General features: G+C 41.0%; 1 protein-coding gene across 1 annotated transcript in view; it reads right to left on the reverse strand.

Moving 5' to 3' along the window:
• The window catches only part of LOC146074989 (stimulated by retinoic acid gene 6 protein-like), an 83,044-nt gene that overhangs the window by 50,023 nt on the left and 20,416 nt on the right, over positions 1-12,605 (reverse strand). The window contains exons 2-4 of the mRNA XM_083183768.1: positions 12,131-12,206; positions 7,701-7,801; positions 6,090-6,220 (exon numbers count right to left, since the gene is read on the reverse strand). Of these exons, the coding sequence (XP_083039894.1) occupies positions 6,090-6,220; positions 7,701-7,801; positions 12,131-12,206 (308 nt within the window). The remainder of the gene's footprint in view (positions 1-6,089; positions 6,221-7,700; positions 7,802-12,130; positions 12,207-12,605) is intronic.

Genomic DNA, 12,605 nt, shown 5'->3' on the forward strand with positions numbered 1-12,605 from the left:
CTAAAAAACAAACAATTTTTTTTGTGTAATCTGTTCATTTTAAGTTTATATACTGTAGGTACAAAAGGCAGGGGAGCGATATCACAAAAAGTTACAAGATATGCAATATTTAAATGCTCCATTACAAATCAGATGACAACATATGTATAAGGTTGTAACAGACAAAAATAAAGCATGCCGATTAAAGAATACATAAAAGCCAAGACACATCTAGCTTTTATGGTTAATGGGATAATGGGGCAGATGTATTAAGTCATAACAAGAGATAAATGCAAGGGTGATATTGGGGCAGATGTATTAAGCTTTAACAAGAGATAAATCCAAGGGTGATAAGGAGAGATAAACGTCCAGCTAAACAGCTCCTTAGTGCCATGTTACAGCCTGTGTTTGAAAAAAGTCAGTAAGGAGCTGGACGTTTATATCTCTTTATCACCTGGCATTTATCTCTTGTTAAGACTTAAAACATCTGCCCCAATGTGGTTAATGTGTTACTGTATAATGCAAACAGTGGCAGAACAGTGATCAAGGTGAACTACAACATTTTATATCTTGATATCTTCGCAATATATTAGGGCAGATTGATCAAAGTTTGGATAAAAACAACCAATCAGCTCCTAATCACCACTTTGCAGGCTGTGTTTGAAACATGATAGAAGCTGTTTGGTTCTTTTCACTATATCTCTCTCCATCTATATTAAAAGGCTAACTATGAGGTTAACTACCGCCAATGACCATTAGAGGCCACTCGACTGAACACATTACTCCTTTGTGTGCTAAAAGATGTCATGACAGAAAGTGAAAGCAATTTTTGCTGGGGCACTGATCTGTTTCAAAGTAGGGATTGCCATTGATGGCAATAGTGCAACTGGCCATCGATAGTGCTAAACTATGCAATGGATGACCATCAATATTTTTACCTATCGATGGTCATCCATTTGTTTGACTGATTGGCCTGTGGGCCAATCAAATCACAGGGACGGGGCTTTGAGGGTGTCTGTCAGGGGACGTAGCTATGCTCTGTGTCCCGGCACTTTGAAAATAAAGAAAGAAGGAAAATATCGGTTTTGCCATGCCATTGATGGAGGGAAACCATCTGGTTCTCTCCCATCGATGGAAAAAGTATTCGACATCAGCCATAAACCTTTGATGATTTTGAATCAAACTTGCTGGATGTGAAGATAGGGTACTGTGAAGACAGAGATTGTAAGTAGGAGCAGATAGGGACTAAACTGTCACAGCTCAAAGTCAAAATATAAATTGTCACAGCTCAAAGTGAAAGTACATTTGTTAGAAGTTATCATTTTGGCAGACTTTTAACTAGTGGTTTGATAAATCAGCCTGTAGACTGGCAGAACACATATAAGAAAAAATAGGGCAGTATGCATCAAATTGTCAAATGTAGTTTACAAAAACAAAAGAATCTTTGCTACTAAATTATTTTAAATGATCACAAAAAAATTATATTTTCACACTAATTTTTTAAGACTATATATTAGCTGTTTCGTTGATAATAGCTAACATTGAAATGTAACAGCACTTCTACTGTTGCAAAAGAGTATAAATAGGGCGAGATGTAATAGGGTGCAATCTTTTGGTCAAAACGGCCAAAATCGCATATTTACCATAGTAATGTAGTGGTTTTATGTAGTAGTGTGTGATTTGCGGTAAAAATATTGCACATTTTGCCATGACCAAAATAATTGCACTTCAAAAATCGCATCCAGTTGTTTTCTCATTGAAAACATCAAAATCGCAAATGTAATAGTGTGCACTATTTTAATAGCACTCTAAACATGCCCAAAAACTGCAAGAAAAATAGACCTGCTTCCAATGGGCAAGTTTGACAGACCCATGCACAGATCAATGAGCTCTGTTCATGGTTCTGTCCAAAATAGTGTATAATAGTAACAACAACAAAAAAACGGCATTGGGGGTTCCCCTCCCAAGCATAACCAGTCCCAGGCTTTTTAAGCCAGTCCTGGTTTGAGAAGTTTGGGGGAAAATTGACAGGGGTCCTGTCCCCTGTATTTCAAAAAACCAGCACCAGGCATTGGTTCCAAAAATACGATGAACAAAGAGACTTCCATATTTTGGAAACAGAGGCTGGCATCAACAGCCAGCAGGGGGATGCCACAGCTGGGGAAGATATTTTACACCAGCTCCCGCAGCCCAAATATCACCCCCTAGGGGAGAGGGGACCTCCCCAAAAAAGGGGTCCTCCCCAGGCTTCACCCATCTAGGGCTGAGGCCCGGGGCTGTCCCCGGCACCCTTGGGTGGTGGAAACTGGGCTGATTGGCCCCCATGGACCAAGTCCAGGGCTGACCAGTCATGGAGTGATGTTGTGGGTGGGGAGCAGTGGTCGAAGTGGAAATTTTAAAGTGAGGGTATGGAAAAGTTAAGGTTGGTTCTATAAGCGAGCCAAAGATGCACACGCTCCAGAAAAGGGGTGTGGCTACTTAAAAGAGTCATGTCCTTGCGTGTAGTGTGCCACATCATATACATTATGCAACACAATAGTAGACCCCCTTATACTTGTTCCTTAAACATTATACCAGCATAATGAGCAAAAATTCACATTATACCAGAGAGAGGGGAGCCAAAACCCAAGCAGAGGTGCGAAAAGCAAGCAACCTCCTGCACTGCTGATTTTTTTTTTTTATGTCACCTCAGGTTTGACAAGGTTGGAGCAACACTACACTGCTGCCAGCTGGGCTGTGCAGCCTTTGACATGCAGGAGTCTGTGTGAGTGGGGGAGGCTGGCCTGGGAGGGCGCACAGCAGGAGTCGGGCAGCATGTGTGGTTTGCCCTTCAGATAAAGATGTGATCACCTGCTCAACGATCGTCCCACTGCGCTGCCGCTCACACCGTCCACTGCGGCATCTCACCCCCCGCTGCCGGCGTCTAACTCCACCTTCCTTTTAGGGCACAGCAGTGCCGGCATCTCCCTGCTCTGTGGCGAGAGCACAGAATCAGGCTCCCGGATCTCGGCACCACCCTCGCTACGCTGGCACCCCACGTGTGCTCCAGACTCCCTGTGAGTAGTAGCATCCTGTATGTGCAGCAGGCTGGCCACTTCCACTGCCTCCTGCTGCACACTTATTTATTAAATAAATAACACGTCCGGGTCAGTGGTCGAAGAAGTGGCGGTATGACATACCGCTGTATACCGGCCCACTTCGACCACTGCCGGGGAGTTTATATAAAAATTCTCCCCTGACTGTGGCTCCTGTCTCTTCCTCCTGGCAGCTACTCTCTGGTCCATTGCTATGTACAGTATGAGGGCTAAGATTCACACATACAGTAAATGCGGTAGAAGAAACTGGTACACTGGGCAGGTGCAGCAGCTCTGCTCTGTCCCTTAAGGTGCCCATACACATTACGATAACTGCGTGCAATGCGACGCATTATCAGGCGGATCGCATGCGATTTGCATGTGATTTTCTTGCGATGCGATCCGCGGGCAGTACAAAAAGTATGTGCAGCACATACTTTTTGTACTGTGAGATGGGATGTTCGCGGGAGCGCGCATCCCATCGCATCGCATTGCAGCTTCTCATCGCAACGTGTGTGGGGGCCTTTACACTGCATGATGTGGTGGCAGCTCTAGTAATCATATTATATACCAGTGCTATTTTTCTCATAATTTAAGGCACTTGCCAAGAGGAGGGGGTTTCTGGGCAACCAGAAACCCCCCTGCGTTTGTCTATGCAAACAAACATGTTTTACTAATAAACCGCACACTCCCCGTTACTAAATCAAGAAAAAACCTGTGCAAAAAATTTGACACAAAACGCAAGAGGTTTCTGTCTTTTTCTTTAAAAATTGCACCCTATTACATTTCGCCCCCTTGGGGGTTATTCTGATTCACTCGGTCCCCCGTGCGTTCGCACAGGGGTCCGATTGTTCACGCATGTGCATAGGTTTTTAATTATGTGCATGTGCAGCTGCTGTCCGGGCGTGGGGAGAAGGGCCGGGGAATTTGCCTTTGGGAACGCCCAGCGTTTCATGGGTGTTCCCATGAGAATGCTGAGTGTTGCCATGTTAGTTCCCCGATGATGTGGGTGCAGGGGGCGGGCAGCTGACATCAGCGCATGTCCTTACACAGGGCGCCGTCAGATCAGGGACACCATAGAGGTGTCTCAGATTTGTGAGCGCTGAAGAAGTCGCCGACCATCAAATGATTTATCCCCCCACACCCAAGGCTGTGAATGGATGAATATGCAAATCAACCATTCGCATGCCTGTGGGGGTATACTGTATCAAGGATCTATACAGTACATTTGACCATATTACTTCATTGTGTATACAGTAGCTATGTTATTATATATATGTTATTATATATTAGGGTTCTTTTTTACATATATAGTAGTCTGAGTACTTTACAATAATTTTATTAGACTTTACTACTTATGTAGTGTGTGTGTGTGTGTGTGTGTGTGTGTGTGTGTGTGTGTGTGTGTGTGTGTGTGACAAACCATGATAAAGTGAGAAGAAAGGTAGTCTATGAAACAGCTATGTTTATTTTAAATGTTACTGTAGCTCTGAATGGGCAGAAACATTACTAAGAGATTTGTTTGTGGCCCATTTAGTCTAATTAGACCATAGAAGGATGCTTGAAAAATAAAATACAACAAAAGTGGCAGTGGGGTAGATGTATTAAGACTTAAAGGGGATTTACTAAGATGTGTATTCTACTTCACATTTGATGTTGCTATGGGCAACCAATCAGATACTGTCTGCTATCTTCTAGAGCAGGGCTGGGCAACACCGGCCCTCCAGATGTTAATGAACTACACATCCCAGGATGCTTTGCATTAGTTTTGCTATGTGGCTGAAACTGATGCAAGGCATGCTGGGATGTGTAGTTCATCAACATCTGGAGGGCTGGTGTTGCCCAGCCCTGTTCTAGAGGGTGCTAAATAAATAAGAGGTAGATTCTGATGGTTGACTATAGCAACATCACATGTGAAGTAGAATACACATCTTAGTAAATTTCCCCTAAAGAGAGATAAACGAAAGGGTGATAACGAGTGATAAACGTCCAGGCAATCAGCTCCTAACTGCCTATAACTTGACATTTAAGAGCTGATTGGCTGGACATTTATTACTCTTTTTAAGACATCTGCTCCATTATGTCTGAAATGATAAATGTTTCATTCTGCAAATAAATATGCTATTATTAGAATTATTTTTATTATAACTACCGGTTGAGTATTACAAAATGCTCTTGACCAGAAGAATGTTGGATAATGGATTATGCCGTATTTTGGAATATTTTTATATTTGAATGATGTATCTTGAGGTATCCTGCATTTATGTTGTAAAAACACATCAAACACATGAAATGCACACAAATATATTTTATTTTGTGCATGAAACAAGGTTTTAAAACATGAAACAAAGTTTGTGTAGAATCTCGGACTCTGAACTTTAATGCCAATCATTTTCTTGTACATATTTAGTGCCAGTTACATATGATTTCCCCAGTAGTACCAATTACAGACCCAGTAGGTTCTTAGCAAAAAAAAAAGTGCATTTTGAAAACAATGATTTTTGGAATAATTTGGATAACGGATATTTGGATAAATGTGGCCATACACACCACAATGCGGGCATCGCATCGCTCAGTACAAAAAGTATGTGCTGCACATACTTTTTGTACTGCTTTCGGATCTAGCCCATAACGCATGCGATTCTCGCAGTGTGAGGGATGCTCAACCTGTACTATTATTATTATGCTACACCTGAATTTTGTAATGGTTAAATAAACATGTTCAAATGTTTTGATCAAACAATTTAGCTGTTCTTAGTTCCGGTAAACTGTTTTGAAATGTAATTGACTTGCACTTTCTTTTTGCCTTTATATTTCTTTTTATTATAACTGGAAATACAATACTTGTACAGTATCATGATGACTACTTGAATCCTTTTCATATTTTTTTGTGTTTGGGTTAATTTTTCTCTCTTTTGTACTAATGTCGATTATTGTCAGTTGTGTAATATGTTTTCGCTAGAATGCACCTGATGAAAGTAAAAAAAAATGTTTTGGTCACTTATACACACATTGCAATTTCTTAAATAAATGTACCTCGAGCCCATGAGGGAACTCCTATTGGCAGATATTCCTCAGAAAAGAGTGACATGACCTTATTAGCAATTGCTCCAAATGCAAAGCCAAATGTCCATCTGTTGTTAAATGTACCTAGGAGATCTAAAGGACTGTCAACAGAAAAGCATTGGGTTAGATCAACATATATGTATGGTCTATTAAATTATATTGTAACTGTAAACAGTATATGTAGAACATGAGATCAGGAATTGTTTGGGTTGTCTACTAAAGCCTAGCCGCAAAGAAAGCCATCGCTCTGCCATTTTCCATCAGCTGCTTGTGATGTTAAGCAAACACCGCAAACCTCTCTGTAAAGGTCCAGATACGCCTCCATTTTCCAGACTGAGCTCACCCAATGCTGCATCGGAGCCCCTCGCCATCACTCAAACTATGGTCATTCTGGGATGCGACCACATTTTAAGTCATTTTCACATGCGGATGGCAGGTTGATCAGGTGCAAAAATCGCAGATTTTCACCCAAATGCAACTGAAGTAGGCCCTATGTTCATACTATTTGTTAAGCACCCTGAATCCTGTTTTAGAAAGAGCCCTATTCCTGTAAATAAAACTACTATTATTATTTGTGACGCAGAGTAACGTTTAAAAAGAAAGTATTAAAAAATATATCTGATATTTCAATATGCATTACTGTATTTCACCCGATAACTGCAACGTGAAATGTCAGATAATCTTTAAATATTACTTGTTTTAATAAGGCAAGTAAATGGCAGTGTTTTTTAATCCCATTGTCTTTCAATTCAGAAGTTCAGACTATGAGGTCAATTAAATAAGCATTGAGGGGGACAAGTTGCCATTGCAACAGCACCACAACTCATCCCTTTCACGGCCAAAATTGTCTTGGACTGCAGGAATTTTGTACACAGTACTATGGCATATAGCTGCACATATAGGACTCACTCTGCACAGGAAATCACAGGTAATTGAATTGTCATCATGATTCTACATTTATTTATCATACATAGGGGTTATACAGGTTGAGAATCCCTTATCCAAAATTCTCAGGACCACAATCATTTTGGATAAGGGATTATTGTGGATTTTTGGAATAATTTTATTTTTCATACTCACCTGGTCACCTAGCGGTGCCCTGACGTCCATGGTGTCCCACGGCGGCATTCGGATTCCTCTTCAGCGGCATCCCTTGTCCCAAGAATGCATTGTGCAGGTGTGCGAGTGTGCCGGTGACATCACCGGCGCGCCTGCGGAATGCATCCTTGGGACCAGGTATGGGTATGCCGCTGAAGAGGAGTCTGATGGCAGCTGTGGACACCGGGGGACGAGGCAAGTATAAAAAAGGTGGGGGGAAAAAACCCCAAATATTCTGAAAACCCATGGTTTTTGGAATATTTTGGATATGGGATATCCAGATAAGGGATACTTCACCTGTATGATGTTTGCTTTACAGTAACAGATGTAAAAGAAGATGATGGGGGGACATAGTTGGTGGATAGATAGGAGGAGTGGTTCTTTAGTTAAATTATGTTCTGATTCCAAGGATCTATTAATCTATTTAAAACTCTTGTATAACTGCAATATAATAAATAAAAAAATGGCATTTAAAGTACTTACATGACAAATCCAAACCTTCTATCGAGAAGCTGTATTTTGTCATCAAAATGGCTCTTATTAATGCGTCTCTCAAGAAAAGAAAGTGCCAGAATTATAAGTACCTTAAAAAAGAAAATATGAATATGAACTTAAGAAAATTGTTATATACCTACAAATTTCAGAGATTTTTTATTTATTTATTTTCAGACAGTAATAAGTAGTTGATGCCTTTGCTGCTGAGAGTTGTGAGTTGGAGCGATCAGTGGGGTGCAAAAGGTGCCACGGAACTGACAGATGCAGAGAGGACATTAGAGATGGTAATGACCACCACAAAGGAGAGGATGGTCTAGGGCAGTGGTTCCCAAACTGTGTGCCGTGGCTCCCTGGGGTGCCTCAGGACACATGTAGGGGTGCCACGGCTTGGTGGTCTAGGACCAACTCAAATTATTAGTGATTAATTATTTATGAGCAAAACCAGTGCTGGTAGTTGGCAATCATAGAATGTGTACCAACAGAAGCAAATCCTGCCCTTTACCACATAACTGCCACTAAGAATCGCATATAAACCCAATCAAAATAAAAAAAAATTGACCTAGGGGTGCCGTGAAAAAAAGTCTGATTTTCTAGGGTGCCGTGAATCAAAAAAGATTGGGAACCCCTGGTCTAGGGGGAGGGGGAACCTTAACAATTTGAGGATCCAGCACTGTATTAAGATCTCCTCCCAAAATCAAAGGATAATTGTCCATTTGTCACAACAGTCTAGTAAGGTAACTAAAAAATGTCAGAGAATCTGCATTTGGCGCATAAACATTAATAAAGTGAATCGAATTTGTAAACTTTTATCGTCAATAATGAGATATCTACCTTGTCGATCTACTATCTGATTTAAAATAGTGAATGGTAAACCATGTCTAAACAAAATGGTGACACCTCTGGACTGAGTACGGACTGTAGCTGCAATTCATGAGTCTTCCTATGGTGCATGAAGGGTAGCAGTATCACCTGTGCGCCAGTGAGTCTCTTGTAAGAACATTATGTTGGTTCGTAGCCTTTTGAGGTGAGTATTCTTTTCCACTTAATGGGTGAGTTTAACCCCCCAACATTCCACAAGACAAGGGTAACTGGACTGGACTGCAGGGAGAGGTGGAATTAGATGTGGGCAGAGAATTTCAGCAACATGTAAGCCAATGAAGAAGACCGGGGAGTAAGGGGAGAGTACATTTCAGAGATTTGTATATGTATTATAAATAATAAAGTCTTCTAAAATGCCTTTTTCAGTGTCACTGGATGCAGAAAGGCAACAATTGTGGGGATCCGGATGGGAGGTCGATAATATCTTGGTCCACAGTCAATAGGTCGATACCATATGGTTGATATTCATATGGTGGACATAGTCAAAAGATTGGCACAAGCAAAAAGTCAGCATGGCTTTGGTTGCCACATAAAAAATAGTTTTTTAGGGTGTCACAGTCAGCCACGGCGGTACACAGCGGGCTGTGTACTTACCCGTCCATGTCCGCCGACAGTTGTTCCCGGCTCAGGCGGCGGGGCAGAGGGCGTTGTCCGGTAGTAGGGGAGTCCAAGCGCACAGTCAGGAGGTGGAATTGCCATATGTGGTGCTGGGAGGCTGGTGCCGCCATTTTAAGTCTGGTTTTGGCCAGGTTAGTAGTTCTTCCCTCTTCCCTGACTTTTCAGCCAATGACAGCTAACCTCTGGGTATTTAGGGGAGCTGTCTTGGCAATTCCATATCAGGGCAAAAAGTCTTCTGAGCTAGAAGTACTTTTGGGAGTGCTCCTGACTTTCCTTGCTATTCCCTCAGCCCTTCTTCCGTGCTCCATGACGAGAATTTGCTTTCCTTGTTGCTGACTCCGTCCGACCCAGTTTGTTCTTGCTGGTCCAGTCTGGTCATTACCTTCCCATGCATTGTCCACGGCCACAGTTACCTTTCCTCAAGTCTACTCCTATGCATAATCATCATTTTCTCCCCCCGAGTATCCCACAAAGACTTTTAGGTAATGATTGTTATCCTTCATCATCCTCAAAGAAGTATTTGAGTACCTTTTATGTTGGACTTTAGTTAATAATAATATTTCTTCATTATCCTCAAAGAAGTATTTGGGTGCCTTTCAGTTGTCCCTTTGATGAATAAATCAATTATAAAACCAGCCCGTTTTAACCCTACCACTTCTGGTCAGCCTGTCATTCCAGATGACCATAAGACTCCATCTAATCCAGTTAATAATTAACTGTTAATAATCTAATCATACATCCATGACATGGGGATTTTGTTTTGCTTTTTTATACCTTACTATGTATGTGGACTCCGACTGGTAATGCCAAAACTGCGGATGTGGAGCAAAGGGCTGCGGTAGACTAATCGGGGGTCCACATGTTTAGGTGTTGACATTAACACAAAAAACGTGAACAACTCACGTCAACCTTTTCCATGTCGACCGTTGCTTGTATGATACTTTTGTCACTGTCGACACCCAAAATTGTGTATGGGGGGCTTAAATCACCCCGTGTATATGCCCCATTACTATTGCAGACAATAAACTCTTAACTGTCAAGTTACAGGCCGGGGTTTGAAAAATGAGGAGCCCGACAGTTCTTTGAGGCCAAAGGTTAGAGAAGTATCAGCAGATTTCAGCCAATTGTCATGATTATATTAGCAAGAAAAAAAACCTTATTTTGTTAAGAAGAATTCAGGAATATGATAGTTTGAACCAGAAAATTCTGAGAAATATTGGATATTAGAGAATGTTAACGTGCGGAAAATTACTTTTTAAATGTACCCCTTTGGGTTTGGTTGTTCATAGAGTGTTTGGGGTGTTGTCAACATGGAAGGTGTATATCCCTTTCTTTAGCTCTGAAATATTTTCTTGAATTACAAACAGTGAGAAATAGGGACTTGTTCTATGTAGCATAAATTGTTCTCTGTAGTCTGTTTAATCTTGTGAGCTTTGTCAGTGAAGTGTACTAGACGTGAATGCATTCATTATTGTCAATCTGATTGCCATCCTGCAGCTTTACCAACATGGATAATTGTGGAAAATGCAGGGAATCTATTCAGCAGATACAGTAGCCATCAGAACACATTAAAAAAAAAAATATATATATATATATACGGAATCGGTACATCTGTCAGACCAGACTTAGATCTACAGTCATTAGGTCGACCCCGGAAGGTCGACTGGCCCCAAGGTCGACAGGGTTAAAAGTCGACATGGGTCAAGGTCGACATGACTTAACATGAACATGAGTTCAGGTCGACAGTCATTAGGTTGACATGAGTTTTTCACTGTTTTTTTACCCCGAATGTCGACACAGTCGACATGGACACAGTTGGAGTTGAACCGCAGCCCCTCGCATCGCTCGCTTCGCTCGCAATGCTTCGGGCACGGTGCCTCGCTACGCTCGGCACACTATTTTATTCTCCCACCACGCCCTAGTGGATGGTAGGGCATGAAATACCGCCTGTCGGCACATGTCGGCTCAAAAAACAGTGAAAAACTCATGTCGACCTAATGAGTGTCGACCTAAACCCATGTCGACCTTGGCCCATGTCGACCTTAAGTCATGTCGACCTTGACCCATGTCGACCTTTAACCCTGCCGACCTTGGGGCCAGTCGACCTTCCGGGGTCGACCTAATGACTGTCGACCTAAGTGTGGTCTGTCAGATGACCGTTTCCCATATATACATAGATCCCTTATAGTGTTTTCTTTGCTATTGTTCTGCTTTTGTCTGTTGAGGCTCAATTAAATTTTTATATATATATATATATATATATATATATATATATATATATATATAAAAAATTGCAAAAAAACAAAAATGAGCGCTATACTGATTCACCACACAAATATAGTCCAGTTTTTAAATCTTTTGAATTTTGCACAAAGGATTGGGGAAGCACCAGAGTCCGTTCTAGGACCCGCAACCAGTTTTTCAGTCTCAGGAGGAGAAGATCTCTGGAACCCACAGAGATAGAAATATATTGGGAGATGGAGGAAAAACAGTGCTTCATGGTGCATTAAACAGATTTTTAATTAGGACAATAAAATATCCACGGTACAATTCAGAATAGCCCCATACCAAAATGATGCGCTCTGTGGACTGGATACCACACGGTTTTGAATAAGCACAACACAGGCATATACTGCTCACATCACCATCGATGGACCCGTTGGACCTCTATCAGTGCTTATTCAAAACCGTGTGGTATCCAGTCCAAAGAGCGCATAATTTTGGTATGGGGCTATTCTGAATTGTACCGTGGATATTTTATTGTCCTAATTAAAAATCCGTTTAATGCACCATGAAGCGCTGTTTTTCCTCCATCTCCCAATATATATATATATATATATATATATATATATATATATATATATATATATATATGGTATATAAATATATAAATACTTTATTTTTTGCAGTACAATACTCACCGAAGGAATAAGTGAATAGTGTAGAAATAAATCCATATCAACTTGACTTTTACAGGTGACATTTTCATGTGTTGTTCTGTGAAATCAAAGGCAATAAAAGGATTATAATGATAACAATTGAATGTGTGTTTGTGTTCCAATGAATGTAAATCTTGCTATCATTTTGGTATGCATTGTTTTCTAAAAGACAGAAATGAGATATACAAACTAACATATTGTTACATGAGAGGTATATTTTAACAATTACAGTGTATGTTAACAAATTGCAAAGACAGTGTGTAGGGGAGCTGGAGGAGAGGCCCGAGGGAGCAGAGGTCTAGTGTGAGATCATTGAGTCAGAGATTGATGAATTTTTGGAGAGAGAAAAAAAAATTAAGTTACCCAAAGCAACCAATCAGCTTCTACCCATATGTTTACTGTAATACATTGAAACACAGTGGCCCTTATTCTGATCGGTGCGGATATTCCCGCATTC

The sequence above is a fragment of the Crinia signifera genome, chromosome 1 (assembly GCF_055691185.1).
Source record: "Crinia signifera chromosome 1, ASM5569118v1, whole genome shotgun sequence".
Classification (NCBI taxonomy): Eukaryota; Metazoa; Chordata; class Amphibia; order Anura; family Myobatrachidae; genus Crinia; species Crinia signifera.